The sequence below is a fragment of the Diorhabda carinulata genome, chromosome X (assembly GCF_026250575.1).
Source record: "Diorhabda carinulata isolate Delta chromosome X, icDioCari1.1, whole genome shotgun sequence".
Classification (NCBI taxonomy): Eukaryota; Metazoa; Arthropoda; class Insecta; order Coleoptera; family Chrysomelidae; genus Diorhabda; species Diorhabda carinulata.
The window spans coordinates 37,243,350-37,266,596 of record NC_079472.1 but is presented as its reverse complement, the minus strand read 5'-3'; the positions used below and the strand labels follow the sequence as shown (position 1 = coordinate 37,266,596).

The 23,247-nt window shown below is 30.9% G+C and overlaps 2 protein-coding genes across 2 annotated transcripts in view; one reads left to right on the top strand and one right to left on the bottom strand.

The window, feature by feature from the left end:
• Nucleotides 1-2,480, bottom strand: part of LOC130902188 (CDGSH iron-sulfur domain-containing protein 2 homolog) — a 4,305-nt gene extending 1,825 nt beyond the window's left edge. The window contains exons 1-2 of the mRNA XM_057814089.1: nucleotides 2,255-2,480; nucleotides 1,476-1,705 (exon numbers count right to left, since the gene is read on the bottom strand). Coding sequence (XP_057670072.1) covers nucleotides 1,476-1,705; nucleotides 2,255-2,351 — 327 coding nt within the window. The 5' untranslated portion in view covers nucleotides 2,352-2,480. The remainder of the gene's footprint in view (nucleotides 1-1,475; nucleotides 1,706-2,254) is intronic.
• A 3,790-nt stretch (nucleotides 2,481-6,270) lies between these two features.
• The window catches only part of LOC130901357 (uncharacterized), a 36,525-nt gene continuing 19,548 nt past the window's right edge, over nucleotides 6,271-23,247 (top strand). Inside the window, exon 1 of the mRNA XM_057812680.1 lies at nucleotides 6,271-6,610. Within this exon, the coding sequence (XP_057668663.1) occupies nucleotides 6,556-6,610 (55 nt within the window). The 5' untranslated portion in view covers nucleotides 6,271-6,555. The remainder of the gene's footprint in view (nucleotides 6,611-23,247) is intronic.

Genomic DNA, 23,247 nt, shown 5'->3' with positions numbered 1-23,247 from the left:
AAGATTAAAATATTTATGACTAAACTTTAATCTTTACCAAAGATTTGGAAATGAGTGTAAATTACAAAAACATTTCCAAAACGCAATACAATAAAAAATCATTTAATCATTATTCAGGAAATAAAACAAGCATTTGAGGAGAAAATCAATGAATATAAAATGTTGGAAAATATATTTGATTTTATTTTATATCCACACAAAATGAATTAAAACAATGGAATGAACCTAAAGTATGTAGCTAGCTATCTATAATTTAAAGATGGAATTAGTTGAATTTCGAAACATCATAGTGTGGAAAACAAAATTTGAAGACTTGATTTTGAAAGTAGAAGGAAAAATGTCTGAAAGTAGTGTAGATAATATTGATCCCATAGTAAAAATTGAAAATATTATATTAAACATATGGGATTCATTACCAAATAATTTTGTATATGAAGAAACTTTCAAGAGACTCATTTAACGATGTTTGGATCCACATATTTGGGTGAAAAATTGTTTTTGTCAATGAACTTTATGAGATCTTCAAACAGAAATAGACTGAATAAACTGCAAAATAGGATCTCAAAATATGAACCAAATATTTAAAAGTTGTCTGAAAATAAACAGCAACAAATTTTTATATGAAATATATATTGTATGTGATTTTCTTTATTCCTTTTTCAATCAATTACTTAGTGACCCACGAGCACCACCCACCAACAAGTAGCATTTTCATTATTAATAATCAAATTGTGTTATCAAATAGTTTTTTTAAATATAAGCAAATTACAATATAATAAATTTAAAATGACCCCAATCTTGATTATTAATCCAACCTAAGTTTTTCTATTCATTTGCTAATTAATTAATGTAGTGACATCATATTTTATGGTAAAAATAATATCAGTAAGTATAAGAAGCATAAGTTTGATGATAAGAACTCAACCCATTTGATTTTAGTTTCATTACTACAAGCTTTGAGAGGCCATCTGACTGCAATCGACCTGCCACAGTACCAAGTAAACCTACACAGTTCTCGTGGGGGAAAGGTGTAAATTATAGATAGCCCAGGGGAGGCTATCAAATCAGCCTCTGAAATACATATGTAGTTTGTATTTAGATAGAGTATTACTTAATAACCCCACTGAATGTGACATGAGCAAATATAAAGGATAAAGTAACAAAAATCTGAGAAACTGGCAAATTAAAAAAGACATTTGAAATACCCCAGAGCTATTAGACAGAAAAAATTCAGTTTAAAAAAATGTGTCCATTTTTTACATCTCTACAAACATAACTTATACTCTTTAATAGTACAGGGTTTCTTGGGAATCCAGCATCTAAAGACAAGTTATATATTGGTTCAAATATGTAATTTGACAAACCATTGATTGTTTATGAATTTGTACACAGACTGTAGTGACCAGCCAAGTAGCTTTGTTGCATACACCCAAGACCCAAACATACTATAATAACTGAAATGTTTAAATACTTACATTTTTACTTCTCCAGCATCTACAGAATACTGCCTTTTCAGCAATATCTTCTACATCTACAGAATCTACAACTTTATCACTCTTTTTTAGAATAGAAGGATTTACCAAATTTCCTTTTTGATCACAAGAGCCAGCACCACATCTGCCTTTAGGACAGAATGCTAAATATGACATATAAGTAAGACCAGCAACTGCAGCTGTAGGAGGGACGAGAGCCAAAAAGTCTTTAACTATAAGAATTGAAAAAGTATTTACATAACATTTGCATATCCAACTGATGAATTTAAGAATAAATAATTTTTTATTATTCAATTTAGACAGGCTTCAGAATATATCAATTTCAACTAGGTTCTCTTTATGGTATTATTTGAATTAACATTTAAATACGTTTATGTGGAGTGGAGTCAATTTCGATTGTTCAATTATTGAAATAATGGCTATAAATAATAAGCAGTTATTTTTAGAAGATAACTTTACCTACTTGTTCAATATTTCCATATTATGAAAAGGCTTATGTAATGAATCAACTAATTATTAGTTATTTAATAAATTTACGCTAATGTTATTTACGTTCAATGAAATAATACAAGATATAATATTATTATTAAAATCTTAGTACTGTCGGATTTTTAAGACATAGGTAACAATATCTGAATGGCAAATAAAATATATTAAATTATACACCTACTGGAGATTTGTGTACAATCTTAGTGAACTTTGCATAGAGTAGAAAGAATAAAGTTAATAACCTTGACGATTAAATGGAGAATTTTACTTACATCCTAACCTAAACCATCCTCCTAACGAATCTGGAATAGGTAAATTAGTTAAATAAACTGGAAGAGCTTCTTTAAATATATACGCAAAAGGCTGCATTTTTATAAGTTATTACAATTAAGTTGACACAATCAACTTGGATAAAATAAAAAATGATCAAATTACGATCAAATTCCAATAGAAATATCACACTTTCACTTCCCTTCTTCCTAATGTCAAAGTCAAAATAATTGTCAAATTGTCTAATTATAGTTTCCTTTTCCTTATATCATATGAGGTTTGTAACATAGAGTAGTACTTTATGTTCTAAGATATGACATTTGTAAATTTATACGTATTTAAATTGGTTTATTGCATACACATTTACGGTGTTATAATTTTAATTATGAAATTATGAAATTGTCAATATTAATGTCCCGAGTGCATGTCAAATTGTCGATAATTTAATTTTCTTGAGTGCGCGAATGCGCACGAGAGGAAATTATGAGACAATTTGACATGCACGAGAGGGCATTTTGGCAGACTATTTCCTGAGAAAAATTTAATTTAAAATAAACTTAATTCTGTGTTTAAAATTTGTTATTCTTTAAATTATAATAAGAAGTGGTGGAAGCAGCATAGAAACACCATCGTCGGCCTCCAGTAAAGTTGTATATTCTAATTGCATTTTCAATAATTGTTCCTTTTCTTAAAATATAAAATTAAAACCAAATGATGTTTATTAATCCTAGACGAAAATTTGGCACTAGTGCAAATTATCGATAATTTGCACTAGTGCAGTATTATCGCTGAAATTTGATCGTTGCTAGGTAAACATAATATATTATAGCTTTTTGGTTGGCTTAAATTTTTCGAAGGAAATAGTCAATAATATTTTCGTACTTTCGGTTGAAAATTGGTAATACAACGCTGAAATTTATCTATTGAACACAAAATGTTTTGAACGCTCAAAGTACTATCACAGAACATACCCTAAGGGGCATGTTTTGTGGGTACCATTATGATTTGGTGGTTTAATAACAGGCAGAGTTATATGTTGTCTAACTAGTAGGAACTCGTAGAAATCCCATAATTATTATTACTTCATTTCCGTTATAAATTCAAATAATTTTTTTTCTGAAAATTTCTTCATTTGGTTTTCAATTTTGCCTGGCAAAAATCTAACAATTTGAAATCAGTTATCCAAAAATTCGCAAAATTATTTGACGATGACGAACTTTATTGTTTAAAAATATTTCAAACACAAAAAAGGGTTTTTATTAAGAAACAATATTCATTGGCTCGTATCTCAGAAACTAATGAGCCCATAGATGATTGTGCTTAAATATTTCTCAGCAAACATCTTCTATATAAATTTTTTATATTAAATTAAACTAGACTATTTCTACACCTTTTCATTCAACCCCCTAGGTGTAATAAATACCCATTTTGAAAATCATAACAAAGACATGGTGTTCTTGATGGACACACACATAAGGTTAACAAAGGTTCAAATTTTAAAACTTGTGCTTTGAATTGCACCTTGCATTAAATCAAGCTTAAACTATTAAGTTGGAATTTCTGCAACCGTTGGCGATATTCATACTGGATACGCTGTTTACACCACCACTACACCAACACTAACAATTACACTGTCTGACGTGCGTTTCGATAACCAAGTTATCGTCTTCAGAGACTGAAAGTAAACTATTAACAATTTAGTGGTGGTGTAAACAATATATTCAGTAAGTTTAAATTATCATTAAAGTAAACCACTGAAATCGGGGAATTAAACTGAATTAGTTTTTAGTTAAACAGTTTCTAGCCTATAATTTAGGGAATTTTGTATTGAAAAACACAGCAGAAACAATAATTATCAATTTAGGTATTTTACAATATTATTGTCTCTGCTTCCATTAGTAACAAGACATTTTTTTGATTTACTGTAAAAGTAACAGCTTTAGAAGACATACATGAAGATTATCTTGAATTTCTGGAGATTGTAGATAAGGGATTTCCTAGGAGAGAGTATAATAAAGCGGACCATTCCACAAATATAGATTTCAGTTATTATGAACATTTTGGAACAAATTGAGGATAGTCTCGAGTTTCCTAATGATGTAAGTTTGTATCAGATATATGTATCGTCAAACATATGTATTAGGGAGGCTTATTCTGAGTTTATGCAAAAAAAAATAGAACAAAATAGCATAAATAAAAAATAGTTAATCTCAGTTGGTTTCCATTTATCCAATTTCTAATAATTTCCTGCCGTCTACATTATTTGGGTTTTTGATTACTCCTTTTATGTTGGTAGAGCTACTTCTGCCATGGTATTGCACAAGAAACTCTTAAAATAGAAAAAATAAACACGAACAAACTGCTTGTTTAAAATACGGTGCAAGCGATTATGATTTAAACCGCTGTTTGAATTTCTACATTCTGTTATTTTAAACAGTGGATTAGAGATTACGGTGCAAGTGGGCATAAGAGGATTAACAATTTTCTATTAACACACTTTTTATTTTTGAATCTTAAAACTTGAAGTAAAAGTATGGAAGTAGGAAAGGCTAGATAATTTTTCCATGTTTCAATGCAAAGTCTAAAATTCGTCTGTTGTAGATTTAAGCAGCTCGCATCCAAGGGTACGGAAAACTTGTTTTGCATCGGAATTATGACGCGCAGTGCAAAAACCACATTTTATAAGTTTAATTACACAGAATGAAATTAAAACACCGTTCAATAGTACAAATACATCTTTAGTTATTTCATCGATACAGATGCATCTTGAACGTTAACAGAAAACCAGTGGCGGCTGGTGGTAAAAATTTTAGCTGTTGAAATGATGGTTGAATCACTTCAATTTTCAAAAATATCCTGAATAACTTGAGGATATTTAACACTACCAGTAACATAAACATGTTGAGAGATTGTTCTCTAAACTAAAAATGCTTCGAGACTCATCAAGAGTTTTATTCAAATCAGCAGAAAAATTTATGGTTTGTAACACCTTTTCGTTACTCTGTTTAAACTTATTTGCTTGCCAGATTTTTAAGATTATTTGTGAGAGGTACACATAAGAAACCTTTTACGTAAATTATGCTTTGGGCAACATTTCTTCGCAATGAATTTTGGCAATATATACCTATTCTTCAACACATTTTCATTAAGCTGCTGTATATTTCACAAATAAGAAGCATCTAATTGAGCCATAATGTTGGTTGATCCTTATAACGTATATTCCATGCAATTATACGAGGAGTGGTTATTAAGTAACGAGATTAGCGCTGCTACAGAAAAAGTACGCATGCACCTAAGGTTAGCGACTATCAGCTGTTTATTCTGAAGCCTTGTTCTTTCGAATGCAATACTTACCGAGTCTGTAGACAAACAAATGCAGCTGTTGTATAGGGGCTTTTTTTGCTGTAAATATCGAAAAAGTCGGCAATCATGTTCGATCTTCACGTCGGCTACTTATTCGTAATCTATAAGAATTGACGAAGAATGTGTGCAGCAAATTTTACGTGAAAATATAATTTGAATCATAGAAAGAGAGCGCAGACTTCAACTGGTTGATTTTACTGAGTTTTTAATCAATGTATTACAAGCTAACTGCCAAGTATTTGAAATTTTCTTTTGGATTAATAATAAAAAATTTATTAGATTAGATTATTATTATTATTGTAATTACGATTATTATTTTTTCAAGTCTCAAGTTTTTTTTATTTGCACTAGTCGCCCCTAACAAAACTGTAATTGAGTTTTCTTTTAAGGAGGAGACTTATCCTTTATAATAATTTTACTGTTAATATTGAATTGAGTAAAATAGAAAATATGTTTGCATAATGTGGTTGTATAGCACTCATATATGAAATGAATCAACTATTTTTTTCTTTTTCAATTATATTTTCTACAATAAAAACTAATGATTATGAATGAATTACCAATCGTTAAGTTCCATTAATTAATAAGTTGTTAACAATTCCATGGAAGTGAAATTCTTTCAAACGAATCCAAAACAAGTTTTCCTATAGGCATTAAATCAAAATTTCAATACCACCAAGTCAATCCTGCCAATGAATGATATTAATCGTTTAGAAATTCAGTCGCTTGAGCGAGGTTGTGCAGCGCGACTAACATATTTTTTTTACAGTGCTTGTTCATATTTGAGTTTTGATATCACGGAATTAATTATTAATCAGTTTCACCTGTTATCTTATTTTATTTATCTTGTCGACCTGCGTACATTGTGACTGAAGTGTTTTGAATTGAAAAGTTTTATTTTTATTAAGTTTATATCTTTATTTCTGAAATATACACCGGCATGGAATTAAGGAAGACTCTTTGGATATTATTAATATTATTTTCTTCGACTGAAGGTAAGATACCTACACGTTTCTCATCTTCTTCAAAAAAACTAAATAACTTTATTACGCTGTAGAATACTTACTGATTAGATATAGATATATTATTCTCAACTATTTGCCTGTTGATAATTGTATTCGATATTTTTGGTACATAGCGAATTGAAATATCCTAAAAGAATTATCTCATGAAAAACCTCCTTAAGTAACAAAAACAAGATGTATTAAATTATTTATTCTATCACATGATTATAGATATTTTTAGCACACGTCTTATTTTATTACTTATCAATAAATATTCAGAAAATCTTTTATTGAAATTTCTACTATATAAAACAGTTTCTTAAGGTGCCTTATAAGTTGTATTTATTTCGGTATTTGTGGTGGAGAAACCTATTGTTCAATCATCAGTTGTTTATTTTACCCAGAATATTCAAATAAAAATAAACATTTAAATGATAACTTCTATTGTGACATCTTTTTTACGTGTTATCTATAGGGTGAGCCATATATTTTTGTACTCATGAAATTGCCAAGAAATAAACACACTGTATTGAAACAAATTTTTATTTGAAATAAAACAGAAACTTATTTCTTGAAAGTCGATGTTGGAACTCCTGAAATCTGGCCCTAATATTTTCGAAATAACTTCTATTGTGACATCTTTTTTACGTGTTATTTATAGGGTGAGCTATATATTTTTGGACTCATGAAGTTGTCATAAAAAAACACACTGTTTGAAACGAATGTTTATTTGAAATAAAACAGAAACTTATTTCTTGAAAGTCAATGTTGGAATTCCTGAAACCTGGCCCTAATATTTTCGAAATAACTTCTATTGTGACATCTTTTTTACGTGTTATCTGTAGGGTGAGCCATATATTTTTGGACTCATGAAATTGCCATAAAAAACACACTGTATTGAAACAAATGTTTATTTGAAATAAAACAGAAACTTATTTCTTGAAAGTCAATGTTGGAATTCCTGAAACCTGGCCCTAATATTTTCGAAATAACTTCTATTGAGACATCTTTTTTAAGTGTTATCTATAGGGTGAGCCATATATTTTTGGACTCATGAAGTTGCCATAAAAAAACACACTGTATTGAAACAAATGTTTATTTGAAATAAAACAGAAACTTATTTCTTGAAAGTCAATGTTGGAATTCCTGAAACCTGGCCCTAATATTTTCGAAATAACTTCTATTGTGACATCTTTTTTACGTGTTATCTGTAGGGTGAGCCATATATTTTTGGACTCATGAAATTGCCATAAAAAACACACTGTATTGAAACAAATGTTTATTTGAAATAAAACAGAAACTTATTTCTTGAAAGGCAATGTTGGAATTCCTGAAACCTGGCCCTAATATTTTCGAAATAACTTCTATTGAGACATCTTTTTTAAGTGTTATCTATAGGGTGAGCCATATATTTTTGGACTCATGAAATTGCCATAAAAAACACACTGTATTGAAACAAATGTTTATTTGAAATAAAACAGAAACTTATTTCTTGAAAGTCGATGTTGGAACTCCTGAAACCTGGCCCTAATATTTTCGAAATAACTTCTATTGAGACATCTTTTTTACGTGTTATCTATAGGGTGAGCCATATATTTTTGGACTCATGAAATTGCCATAAAAAACACACTGTATTGAAACAAATGTTTATTTGAAATAAAACAGAAACTTATTTCTTGAAAGTCAATGTTGGAATTCCTGAAACCTGGCCCTAATATTTTCGAAATAACTTCTATTGTGACATTTTTTTTACGTGTTATCTATAGGGTGAGCCATATATTTTTGTACTCATGAAATTGCCAAGAAATAAACACACTGTATTGAAACAAATTTTTATTTGAAATAAAACAGAAACTTATTTCTTGAAAGTCAATGTTCGAATTCCTGAAACCTGGCCCTAATATTTTCGAAATAACTTCTATTGTGACATCTTTTTTACGTGTTATTTATAGGGTGAGCCATATATTTTTGGACTCATGAAGTTGCCATAAAAAAACACACTGTATTGAAACAAATGTTTATTTGAAATAAAACAGAAACTTATTTCTTGAAAGTCAATGTTGGAATTCCTGAAACCTGGCCCTAATATTTTCGAAATAACTTCTATTGTGACATCTTTTTTACGTGTTATTTACAGGGTGAGCCATATATTTTTGGACTCATGAAGTTGCCATAAAAAACACACTGTATTGAAACAAATGTTTATTTGAAATAAAACAAAAACTTATTTCTTGAAAGTCAATGTTGGAATTCCTGAAACCAGGCCCTAATATTTTCGAAATAACTTCTATTGAGACATCTTTTTTACGTGTTATCTATAGGGTGAGCCATATATTTTTGGACTCATGAAATTGCCATAAAAAACACACTGTATTGAAACAAATGTTTATTTGAAATAAAACAGAAACTTATTTCTTGAAAGTCAATGTTGGAATTCCTGAAACCTGGCCCTAATATTTTCGAAATAACTTCTATTGTGACATTTTTTTTACGTGTTATCTATAGGGTGAGCCATATATTTTTGTACTCATGAAATTGCCAAGAAATAAACACACTGTATTGAAACAAATTTTTATTTGAAATAAAACAGAAACTTATTTCTTGAAAGTCAATGTTGGAATTCCTGAAACCTGGCCCTAATATTTTCGAAATAACTTCTATTGTGACATCTTTTTTACGTGTTATTTATAGGGTGAGCCATATATTTTTGGACTCATGAAGTTGCCATAAAAAAACACACTGTATTGAAACAAATGTTTATTTGAAATAAAACAGAAACTTATTTCTTGAAAGTCAATGTTGGAATTCCTGAAACCTGGCCCTAATATTTTCGAAATAACTTCTATTGTGACATCTTTTTTACGTGTTATTTATAGGGTGAGCCATATATTTTTGGACTCATGAAATTGCCATAAAAAACACACTGTATTGAAACAAATGTTTATTTGAAATAAAACAGAAACTTATTTCTTGAAAGTCAATGTTGGAATTCCTGAAACCTGGCCCTAATATTTTCGAAATAACTTCTATTGAGACATCTTTTTTACGTGTTATCTGTAGGGTGAGCCATATATTTTTGGACTCATGAAATTGCCATAAAAAACACACTGTATTGAAACAAATGTTTATTTGAAATAAAACAGAAACTTATTTCTTGAAAGTCAATGTTGGAATTCCTGAAACCTGGCCCTAATATTTTCGAAATAACTTCTATTGTGACATCTTTTTTACGTGTTATCTGTAGGGTGAGCCATATATTTTTGGACTCATGAAATTGCCATAAAAAACACACTGTATTGAAACAAATGTTTATTTGAAATAAAACAGAAACTTATTTCTTGAAAGTCAATGTTGGAATTCCTGAAACCTGGCCCTAATATTTTCGAAATAACTTCTATTGTGACATCTTTTTTACGTGTTATCTGTAGGGTGAGCCATATATTTTTGGACTCATGAAATTGCCATAAAAAACACACTGTATTGAAACAAATGTTTATTTGAAATAAAACAGAAACTTATTTCTTGAAAGTCAATGTTGGAATTCCTGAAACCTGGCCCTAATATTTTCGAAATAACTTCTATTGTGACATCTTTTTTACGTGTTATTTACAGGGTGAGCCATATATTTTTGGACTCATGAAGTTGCCATAAAAAACACACTGTATTGAAACAAATGTTTATTTGAAATAAAACAAAAACTTATTTCTTGAAAGTCAATGTTGGAATTCCTGAAACCTGGCCCTAATATTTTCGAAATAACTTCTATTGAGACATCTTTTTTAAGTGTTATCTATAGGGTGAGCCATATATTTTTGGACTCATGAAATTGCCATAAAAAACACACTGTATTGAAACAAATGTTTATTTGAAATAAAACAGAAACTTATTTCTTGAAAGTCAATGTTGGAATTCCTGAAACCTGGCCCTAATATTTTCGAAATAACTTCTATTGTGACATTTTTTTTACGTGTTATCTATAGGGTGAGCCATATATTTTTGTACTCATGAAATTGCCAAGAAATAAACACACTGTATTGAAACAAATTTTTATTTGAAATAAAACAGAAACTTATTTCTTGAAAGTCAATGTTGGAATTCCTGAAACCTGGCCCTAATATTTTCGAAATAACTTCTATTGTGACATCTTTTTTACGTGTTATTTATAGGGTGAGCCATATATTTTTGGACTCATGAAGTTGCCATAAAAAAACACACTGTATTGAAACAAATGTTTATTTGAAATAAAACAGAAACTTATTTCTTGAAAGTCAATGTTGGAATTCCTGAAACCTGGCCCTAATATTTTCGAAATAACTTCTATTGTGACATCTTTTTTACGTGTTATTTACAGGGTGAGCCATATATTTTTGGACTCATGAAGTTGCCATAAAAAAACACACTGTATTGAAACAAATGTTTATTTGAAATAAAACAAAAACTTATTTCTTGAAAGTCAATGTTGGAATTCCTGAAACCTGGCCCTAATATTTTCGAAATAACTTCTATTGAGACATCTTTTTTACGTGTTATCTATAGGGTGAGCCATATATTTTTGGACTCATGAAATTGCCATAAAAAACACACTGTATTGAAACAAATGTTTATTTGAAATAAAACAGAAACTTATTTCTTGAAAGTCAATGTTGGAATTCCTGAAACCTGGCCCTAATAGTTTCGAAATAACTTCTATTGTGACATTTTTTTTACGTGTTATCTATAGGGTGAGCCATATATTTTTGTACTCATGAAATTGCCAAGAAATAAACACACTGTATTGAAACAAATGTTTATTTGAAATAAAACAGAAACTTATTTCTTGAAAGTCAATGTTGGAATTCCTGAAACCTGGCCCTAATATTTTCGAAATAACTTCTATTGTGACATCTTTTTTACGTGTTATTTATAGGGTGAGCCATATATTTTTGGACTCATGAAGTTGCCATAAAAAAACACACTGTATTGAAACAAATGTTTATTTGAAATAAAACAGAAACTTATTTCTTGAAAGTCAATGTTGGAATTCCTGAAACCTGGCCCTAATATTTTCGAAATAACTTCTATTGTGACATCTTTTTTACGTGTTATTTACAGGGTGAGCCATATATTTTTGGACTCATGAAGTTGCCATAAAAAACACACTGTATTGAAACAAATGTTTATTTGAAATAAAACAAAAACTTATTTCTTGAAAGTCAATGTTGGAATTCCTGAAACCTGGCCCTAATATTTTCGAAATAACTTCTATTGAGACATCTTTTTTAAGTGTTATCTATAGGGTGAGCCATATATTTTTGGACTCATGAAATTGCCATAAAAAACACACTGTATTGAAACAAATGTTTATTTGAAATAAAACAGAAACTTATTTCTTGAAAGTCAATGTTGGAATTCCTGAAACCTGGCCCTAATATTTTCGAAATAACTTCTATTGTGACATCTTTTTTACGTGTTATCTATAGGGTGAGCCATATATTTTTGTACTCATGAAATTGCCAAGAAATAAACACACTGTATTGAAACAAATTTTTATTTGAAATAAAACAGAAACTTATTTCTTGAAAGTCAATGTTGGAATTCCTGAAACCTGGCCCTAATATTTTCGAAATAACTTCTATTGTGACATCTTTTTTACGTGTTATTTATAGGGTGAGCCATATATTTTTGGACTCATGAAGTTGCCATAAAAAAACACACTGTATTGAAACAAATGTTTATTTGAAATAAAACAGAAACTTATTTCTTGAAAGTCAATGTTGGAATTCCTGAAACCTGGCCCTAATATTTTCGAAATAACTTCTATTGTGACATCTTTTTTACGTGTTATCTATAGGGTGAGCCATATATTTTTGTACTCATGAAATTGCCAAGAAATAAACACACTGTATTGAAACAAATTTTTATTTGAAATAAAACAGAAACTTATTTCTTGAAAGTCGATGTTGGAACTCCTGAAATCTGGCCCTAATATTTTCGAAATAACTTCTATTGTGACATCTTTTTTACGTGTTATTTATAGGGTGAGCCATATATTTTTGGACTCATGAAGTTGTCATAAAAAAACACACTGTATTGAAACGAATGTTTATTTGAAATAAAACAGAAACTTATTTCTTGAAAGTCAATGTTGGAATTCCTGAAACCTGGCCCTAATATTTTCGAAATAACTTCTATTGTGACATCTTTTTTACGTGTTATTTATAGGGTGAGCCATATATTTTTGGACTCATGAAGTTGTCATAAAAAAACACACTGTATTGAAACGAATGTTTATTTGAAATAAAACAGAAACTTATTTCTTGAAAGTCAATGTTGGAATTCCTGAAACCTGGCCCTAATATTTTCGAAATAACTTCTATTGTGACATCTTTTTTACGTGTTATTTATAGGGTGAGCCATATATTTTTGGACTCATGAAGTTGTCATAAAAAAACACACTGTATTGAAACGAATGTTTATTTGAAATAAAACAGAAACTTATTTCTTGAAAGTCAATGTTGGAATTCCTGAAACCTGGCCCTAATATTTTCGAAATAACTTCTATTGTGACATCTTTTTTACGTGTTATTTATAGGGTGAGCCATATATTTTTGGACTCATGAAGTTGTCATAAAAAAACACACTGTATTGAAACGAATGTTTATTTGAAATAAAACAGAAACTTATTTCTTGAAAGTCAATGTTGGAATTCCTGAAACCTGGCCCTAATATTTTCGAAATAACTTCTATTGTGACATCTTTTTTACGTGTTATCTGTAGGGTGAGCCATATATTTTTGGACTCATGAAATTGCCATAAAAAACACACTGTATTGAAACAAATGTTTATTTGAAATAAAACAGAAACTTATTTCTTGAAAGTCGATGTTGGAACTCCTGAAACCTGGCCCTAATATTTTCGAAATAACTTCTATTGTGACATCTTTTTTACGTGTTATCTATAGGGTGAGCCATATATTTTTGTACTCATGAAATTGCCAAGAAATAAACACACTGTATTGAAACAAATTTTTATTTGAAATAAAACAGAAACTTATTTCTTGAAAGTCGATGTTGGAACTCCTGAAACCTGGCCCTAATATTTTCGAAATAACTTCTATTGTGACATCTTTTTTAAGTGTTATTTATAGGGTGAGCCATATATTTTTGGACTCATGAAGTTGCCAAGAAATAAACACACTGTATTGAAACAAATGTTTATTTGAAATAAAACAGAAACTTATTTCTTGAAAGTCAATGTTGGAATTCCTGAAACCTGGCCCTAATATTTTCGAAATAACTTCTATTGAGACATCTTTTTTACGTGTTATCTATAGGATGAGCCACATACTTTTGGACTCATGAAATTGCATAAAAAAACACACTGTATTGAAACAAATGTTTATTTGAATTAAAACAGAAATTTATTTCTTGAAAGTCCATGTTGGAACTACAGAAATCTGGCCCTAATATTTTCGAAATAACTTCTATTGTGACATCTTTTTTACGTGTTATTTATAGGGTGAGCTATATACTTTTGGACTCATGAAATTGTCATAAAAAAACACACTGTATTGAAACAAATGTTTATTTGAAATAAAACAGAAACTTATTTCTTGAAAGTGGATGTTGGAGCTCCTGAAACCTGGCCCTAATATTTTCGAAAACTCTTTGACACGCAGCACTGGGTATGTTACCCACTTCATGATGAATGTTGTCCTTTAAATGGAGTACTGCTCTTGGTTCATTCACGTAGACGTGCCTTTTAACAAAACCCCCAAAAAGAAATCAGCTGAGTGTATGTGTGGGCTGCGGAGAGGCCATGGAATATCTGTGTTCGAGATCAATTTGTTTGGGATGATGTTACTGTGGTTGATGCAAAACTTGTAGAATTTTCACTAATTTTACAGATTTAATAGTCAAAAGTCAATTATGTCCTTTGAAGATATTGCTGTTTATACCTTTACTTACGGCGAATGTTAAGTTCCTTAATGTTCTAATTTAGGGATGTCTCTAGTCCAAAAGGTGCAATTTTGTTTGTTGTTATGCGAATTTAAGTGAAAGTGGGGATCGTTTAAGAAAAAAATGTTATTGCCCAAGCACTCGATATCGTATTTCTGTTCAAGTTAGAATTAACTGTTTCTCAATTTAATCCAAACTTCAATATTCGACGTTGTTGTTCAGGATGTTGTCAAATCATCTGAACGCTTGCACGTAGACCAGCTTGGATCGTACCGTACAGATTAGTTTACTTGCGTCACAGTCTCATGTTGAATATTGTATAATTAGTAATACGAGCTAATATGTACTCTTCTCTGTGAAGCAATCCATTGTGACTTTTCAAAGAAACAAGGAACTGAGCAAGCGTAACCCCGATTCCTCTTCCTCGCCGTTCCTACGTTAGACCTGTAACAAAAAACATAAAATAACGGGCGATTTTAAATATAAACATTATTCAGAGGTAAGTGTTTTTTATGTTATCAAGTTTTCGAAGGACTACAATAGGGAAATGATTTATCCTGAAATACTAGATCAGATAATGTATATGTATCTAATAATTGCATTATCAAGTCGTATTTGCACTGGTTAAAGCCGACTTTGAGGTTATGATCCTGTAAATGATACATTGGAACTCTATTGACCAGTTATAACATCAATATATATATACAACAAAATATGAAAGCAAATGATTTGGGCATTAGATTGATTGCTATAATACAAAGAAATATCTAAATAAAACAAGAGAGATACACTAAGCATTTAAATTTAATCTTTAAATGATAGAACTTAGCATTTACTGGCCATCCAATGTTTACTGAAATAAAGTTATTTTTCTAAGATTGATAAAAGTCTATCAATACTGCAGTGCGGAACATTTGATATAATACAAGAGGCAAGATTAAATCTTCAGAGTGAACACTAACATACTCCAAAATCATAATCCTACTTATTTACTACTTACTTATCACAAGTACAAGTGACACAAATATCCCATGTAGCCCAAAAATCAATTTCTACATCATTAAGAAGCTTCCAAGGAAAATGAAGTAATTAGACGAGATAGGTAACAGCAAAGGGCGTGTAACTTATACAAATAAAGACCAATTTCTGCGAATTTAAGCAGTCCAGCGCATATTAGAAAATATCCTTGAAAATATCTACATCCAAGAAATAGTGTAGCCAGCTAACTGTCCTGATCTTGATCACATAGACACTCTGCAGCTTACTAGCTTTATTAAATCGCCTCAGACTTATTGAAATAATGGTATTCTCTTGACCAAAATGGAATAAATGAAATAATAATATCAGAGGAAGAAATACGCGCTATTAATTGTTTTTAAGATTTTTTGTGAAATCTTGAATAAATAATTACGTTATCTTCTTATTTTTTGAAATTTTCATATATATTTTTTTAAGATTTAATTCTCTAAAATGTGCGTTAATTTTGGTGGGAGACATTACTTTGAACAGTTAACTTAAATAAAGCCCAACTTCTCGAAGATGTCGGAAAGGTTAGGTATAGATACAGAGGCTGTCTTATATCCAAAAAAGACCAAAGTCATGTGAGAAAGGGACTAGATGGAAGGGAGGGATCATAAATATTATACTTGTTCACATATTATTTGACACTTTAGGCGAATTCAATTTATTCAATTCATATTGATAGAAAAGAATGTTTACTTACTACCAATATGTAATATCAAACATTACGATACTAATATGAGTTTCGTAATGAGATACTTTACTTTACTTTACCGCACTAGTGGAATGAACTCATGAAAAAAAATTAAACCTCATTTATTATAATAATTAAACACAGGATTTAGCGGGTGCTAGGGTTTGTATTGCGTTATTTGCAGCAAGTTCTATAGATTAATATCAGGAATATTGACTAATTTTGAGTAAATAATTAACATTATTGGTAGTAGGTAAAATATGTACTATATTCGTATCGTAAATTCATATTATGATATTCAATGGGTTATCAAACTCGGCCAAATTTCCCATCTCATTTCGTAATATGAATCTTTACGACACTTATATCGTAAATATCTATAATCAAATATCAATTTTTATATTTAATGCTTAAGTAGGTTTCTGACAAGAACTTGATTTTTATCTTATTCTTTTATAACTACTACCGTGAAGAAATTCAATTAAGAATTGTTTCAATATATTACTGGACTGTATGTGTATATCTAATGATTATTTCTTGAACATTATAAACTGTGATCAAAATAATCGTAAAATGTAATATGTATTTACCAAGAAATGTCAATGAGACAATATATATAAATATACTTCAAAACATTGAAATTACATTTAATAAGAATGTCATGGAAATCGGAAGAATAACAACGACAATATGTTAAAAACAGTTTCCTTATTTTGCAATGTACACTTACGAAGGCCGATGGGATAGAAATGCCTCAATTTGGTAGTCTTACTGGTAGTAATACTGATTGTCACACTTTTTCTCTTATTCTATGTTTATAAAATAAGAATCAGCAACCTCTAGATATTGGTTTATTGTTTTATTAGCAAAAAAGGTGATAATTTTGCGTCGAATCGAATCGTATTTTTTTATACGAATGCCTGAATCATTAGCAATTGTTGTATTGTTGGTATTTCTGGAATCTTTGGTGATATTCATACTGAACACACTGCTTACACTACCACTACACCAACACTCACAATTCACAAGGTAAATTTACCCTCAGTCTCTGAAGACGATAACTTATCGAAACGCGCGTCAGACAGTATGATTGTGAGTATTGGTGTAGTGGTATTTCAAATTTGGATTTGTTATAACTATCTTATTATCTAAAAAAAAGACGAGACCCAAGATTCTTTACAATACACGAGGATTGCAAAAGAGTATTAAAGCTGCAGAACAACGTCGTCGAACTACAAAAACATCGTCGAGTTCCGAGATTATCTTTGATGAATTTATGACAGTTCCAGCGATTCAACAACGATTTTAAGCCAACATTAATAATAAATCTCGTTTCATTTCCATATTAAGCCGCGAATATTGCAGTGAAACAAGCTCAAAGCGACGCAGTTGTCCTCATAATTGAAACAGCAATAGAAACAAACACAAAAATTGTTTGCAATGACTCCAACAGATTAAATTATTCATTTCCTGAAACCTGAAAGGATTCAACAGCGAACAGAAATATATTCTTCAAAAAGTTTATCCGCTTATCTTAACTGAGAGAGAGCTGTTCAACTTGATCAAGGTTGGATATTTGGGTTACGTTCTTAGAGGAGAAATTTATACAGTACCCCAATTGATCATACAAGGAAAGATCGAAGGAAAGAGAGGCGTAGGCCGAAAAAAAAATGTCATGGCTACGCATTATAAGACACTGGACTGGCATAAATAACACCGGTGAACTGTGTTATGTCTCTATAAATAGATGTCTGACCATAAGATAACCGCCAACGCACTGTAGGTGCAAGACAGTAGAAGAAGAAGAAGCTTATCCCAAATGCCAAAGCAATCTTTTATTTTTACATGCGATAACCGGCTATGACACTTGTACATAAAAGGGAGAACTTCAGTATTTAAATTATTCGAAAAAAAATATTTACAGAAGGAATTCGCTTTCATCTTGCCGTTTGTGGAGCTCCAAAAAATAGATTACTTGCATTCATAAATAGCGACTTAACTTTTGTAACAAATACGCGAAACAAGAAACAAGTACAACTATCATGTCTTTCAACATCGGCACCTGATATTCAACACTTGTGTAAAGTATACTATCAAGTTTAAACATGGCTAGGAAATGAACTGGGGTTTACTTCCACTTGCTTCAGAAAACTCCTTAGTCCTGTTTTTTGCAATTGTAAAAAAGGTTGTAGTGCCAAATGTGACTGTAAAAAAGTCGGGTTGCTGTATTCTCCAGCGACTACCAATTGCCAAGGTCAGACTTGCTCAAATGTCCAGCTGAGCACGAGAGAGGAAGATTCCTGTGATTTTAATGAAGAGACCAATGACTCAGCCACATTTCAACATCCAACAAGAGGAAAAATAAGACAAATATATGACTGTTGAGGTAAATTTTCGAGAGTATGAGGTAACGGGTATTGCTCCTTTAAATTATCCTAAAATTGTCATGGCAGTTAGTGGAGTAGCCTTACAGGGGAAACCACGATAAAAAACGCGCCCAGTACACTATCTCGCAGGTGCCGTGGCTTATATGTGCATATCATGTATAAGTGGCTCTTAGAATCACGATACCTCAGGAATGGTAACTCTTAGGGAAAAAACGTGAAAACCATTTTATAGAGAATTTTAAGATCTAAAACTTTGTTTGGAGATTTTTTTTTGATTAAAATTACCGTTTTCGAGAAAAAATCAAAAAACCTCAAATTGTGACCTTTGACACGAAATAACTTTTGTAGATGGGAATATTTTAAACTTTATTTCTAATGGTAAACTCTAACTCCCCAACAAGATTTGGCTCTCCGAGAATTTTTGTTATTTTAAATAAATATTGACCGGGCTATTTCAAATCTTTTATGCGAGTAAAATGGAAACTGCTAGATCTAAAATTAACACCTCCACCTAGAAAAAGTATACTTTGTAGCTCGTGAAATAGCTATTTTGAAAATATTAAAAAAAACACGCTTTATAATATAATAATAAACATATATTTTATAAATACAACAAAGAACACGTACGAGTTACTTTCTATATACTAAGTGCAATTTAAAATATCATTCAAATGATTGCAATTTAATTTCAATAGGTTTCTAATCATTATTGAATCGTGTTATATAATGAAGAAGTCAGCAACAGTATTTGAAATTATACCTACATACCACTGATATATTGAGCCCGTTAAGGCAATAACGTGCAATACAATGCAAAACGCAATATTTCTTGATAAAAGACATGCTCTAATGAAGTTCAGTTGATTGTTTCATACAAGATATCACACTTGCAACATCATCGGTTCGGTGCCATTTTTATTAGTGCAAGTTGCAATCCTAGGGAGAAATCTAGTTATTTTTGGATTAACAACCAACCTATCCATGAGGTTCCAAAACCAAGGCAGCAGTAGATATAATTATTGACAGTGATCCACTGACCAATTTTTCACTTCGTTACTCACTTACTTAGTTTTTTTTTCATTGTTACACCGCTCACAAAATAATGAATCAAATTTTAGATAAGGTATTTGTTCAACTAACTTATTGCATTTTTATTAGTGGCAGCCATGATGCAATGAAAAGAGACACGTGACGTGCAATATTCATCTATGCAATATTGTGACCTTGCACCATAGCAAGCGGTCTTTATAGAAATATGAATGTTATCCGTTATTCATAGACAAATAAGCATAGCAAAAATGATCTTACAACCTCTGGCTCTTGAATCAATATGTATTTGTGTATTAGCACCTTTAAGTTGATTGAAGTATGTGTGTCACCACGTTTAGAAGCACACCTGACTTCTACCAACAGTCTTCCTTAGTGTCAAACATTCTCTTGTTATTTTTTGAGGCAACTTGTAAGCACCACTCCTTGGATTATTATTTTGTCTGCCTATTGACGTGTCTTACCAGCGATCCGTCTGTAAGGAATTTCAGTAACCACTTTAGTTTTTATAGGAGTGTCTCCAAGTAATGTTAAACATGTGGTAACTTGTTAAGACTAGTCTTTAATTCTATGAGGAGTATAATTGCTTTACTTTCTTTCAATAATTCTCTCTTTGTTTATTGACGATGCAGTACGTTTTTATGAGAAATAGTATGGAGTGCGTTAAATATGGAATTCGTGTATAGTTAAGAAATTGGAAACGAATGCTTAAAGCAGCCGTGGCAGCAAAAAAACTATGTGAAATTGAAGGAGAAATCACACTTAATAAACGAACGGCACAGCGTTAGTTTAATCGTTTTATTAGTAGAAATTCAGTGCTTGAAGATCGTTTAAGTCAGAGATTTAGGTTATAAGGAAAACCAACCTAGTATCAGCACTCTCCGTTTATCGGACTAGCTTGGAAGTTACAAAGATACCATAAATAACACATTGAAAATCATTAGGTTCGATCTATAAAAGTTTTCGAATAATGCTACACGAATTAGCAGAAATTCAAGCGAATCGTCGGTTGAGGTGACGCATTGTTACATGATGAAAAATGGATTTACCTAAGTATAGAAAATCAGTGATTAGATCAAGGACAATTACCAAAGCCCGTCTCAAAGAGAGAAAAGTCTTGTTGTAGTCGATGCCGATTAAGATGTCGCAAATGCAGACCACGGTTGCCAACCCTCCCGGATTTCCCGGTATAGTCCCGTTTCCATTTGGTTCTCCAGTTGCTCGGGACACGGATTGTCTCGGGTTTGGAAGTTAAGTGTAACAGGAGAATTGATGCTTAGTAGTTCTTCTCAGTAATCTATCCTAGCGGCCTATTGTAAAACTATTTTTTCTGAAGATAAAATATTTTCGCTAGTGTGAAAGAAGCCACTTTGGAGGCGTTAAAAACCGTTGTGTCCTGCTAACTTGCAGTTCAAATGAACGAAGTCTAGAAATCACTGCATTGTGGATTTGCTAAGAGCCGACCTTCACACAACTTCAAATTTAGAGATGAGTTACATTGATTTTTTGTCTAAACAAGATAAGTGCTTGATAAAAGCTACACGTAGCCAAAAAAGTACAAGAGAGTTATATCTAGAATCCAGACGATTTGAAAATTGAAACGTAAAAAGATTTGTTTTTTGTGAATACTTTTGATACAAATAGTTGTTGTGAAAAACCATTTTAATAAAGTTAGTTCATTCAATGAAATTATTCAGTTCAATCGTTGAGTTAATCAAATTGTAATTTATTTGTAAATGTAATAAAGCTTCCCAAAAATAGTTTTGCGGAAGTGAAATCTCTAATTAGAGGAAATAATAGTGACTGATGAGGAATTATGAACATACTGTACTTTATCTAGTTTTTTTGGTTCAGTTGTTAATTTTTTGTGTTAATATCTTGTGAATATCGTTTTGTTACTGTAAATTTCTGTGAATATCGAACTTTTGCTTCTGTTACTCAATAGGAAAACTACTAGCATACCTAATCGTATGTTCTTTAAAAACGAACCTCTTAAACAATCAGATGACATTGTAAATGCTTTTGCTGATTATTTTCAGGATGTATGACCTCATCTACACCCAATTTTGACCATATTGATTCAAATATAAATTATTTGCCTTGTGTTACTCCCGATTTCACTGAGCCTGAAGGTTTAACTAGCCTCACAAAATTGAAACCAAACTCTTTATCTTGGCCCGATGGGTTACCAGCCTTTTTATTACGGGACTGTGCGTATTTTCTTGCAAAACTATTGTGTTGCGTTTTCAATCTCTTGTAAAAATGTGGTAAATTTCCGGTGATAAGAAAAACTGGTCGAATTTGTACCATTCTTAAAAATAGTAAGGTTGTTATTGAGAACTATCGACCTATCACAATTATTTCTAACAAGATATTTGAAGCTCTGCTTTACTAAGTTGTTTTCCACCAAGTGGTTTCTAATTTAATGTGCTTAACGCTGTATGCGGCACTACAATTGGATAGCGGTGGTCAGGTTGATGTCATCTATACAGATTTTTCCAAAGCTTTTGATCGCTTGGATCATGTCATTCTTCTGACCAAGCCATCCAGCATTGGTTTAACTGATTCATTTACCAACTTATTTATATCATACCTCACAGATAGAAAACTTACAGTTATTTACAATAGTTATATCTCCATAGAAATTAAAGCATCTTCTGCAATACTCCAGGGCCCAGTACTTGGGCCACTATTATTTATAATATTTATGAATGACATTGTCTTGAGATTAAATTCTGATGTTCTTGTTTATACATATGATCTGAAGGTAGATCATTCCATATCGAGCATTAATGACTTCCACTTACTTCAATCTGATATAGATACAATTTGTGATTGCTGTGATCAAAATGTACTTCCTCTTAACATTTCAAAGTGTAATACCTTATCTTTCAGTAAAAAATTTTAATTATCGCATGTTTAATAATGTAATTAAAACTTCTGCAGCATTCATTGATCTTGGTGTTACATTAAATTAATCTGAGGAAGTCTAGGTAGTTTACCGAAGTTAAAACCGTATCTTTACTTTTTGATCCATTCTTTTTTCCAAAACTAGAATATGCTATTCTATGGGAGCCAAGCTACCAAACTCATATCAGGAGAATAAATAATATTCACAGAAAGTATGTTAAATATATGTGATTCAGGTCTGACAATATTTATCTAGACTTCCTTGATATTCCTTCACAACATTGTGACGAATAAAATTGACTGTCCAAAATTGCTAGGTCTTTTAAGAATACATACTCTTCGAGTTGCCACCGAGTCCCACATTTCAATCTTAGAACTGTTATGAACAATTTTCTCCTTTATATCGAATGAAGCAATATCACTGTCATATATTCTTCAACTTTCTCATTATTCGTATTTGGCGTTTGGCATTGGGAGTGGAATTCTAGAGCTGCTAATTTTTTCGTATTTCCGTGGGTATAATATTTATACTTCATCTAATTGTACCATTGTTTATTTGTACTTTACAATTTTAATTGTTCAATTGTTAACTCTTATATATGTCTTTTCCACCTTTTAATTGGCCCTTAGGAT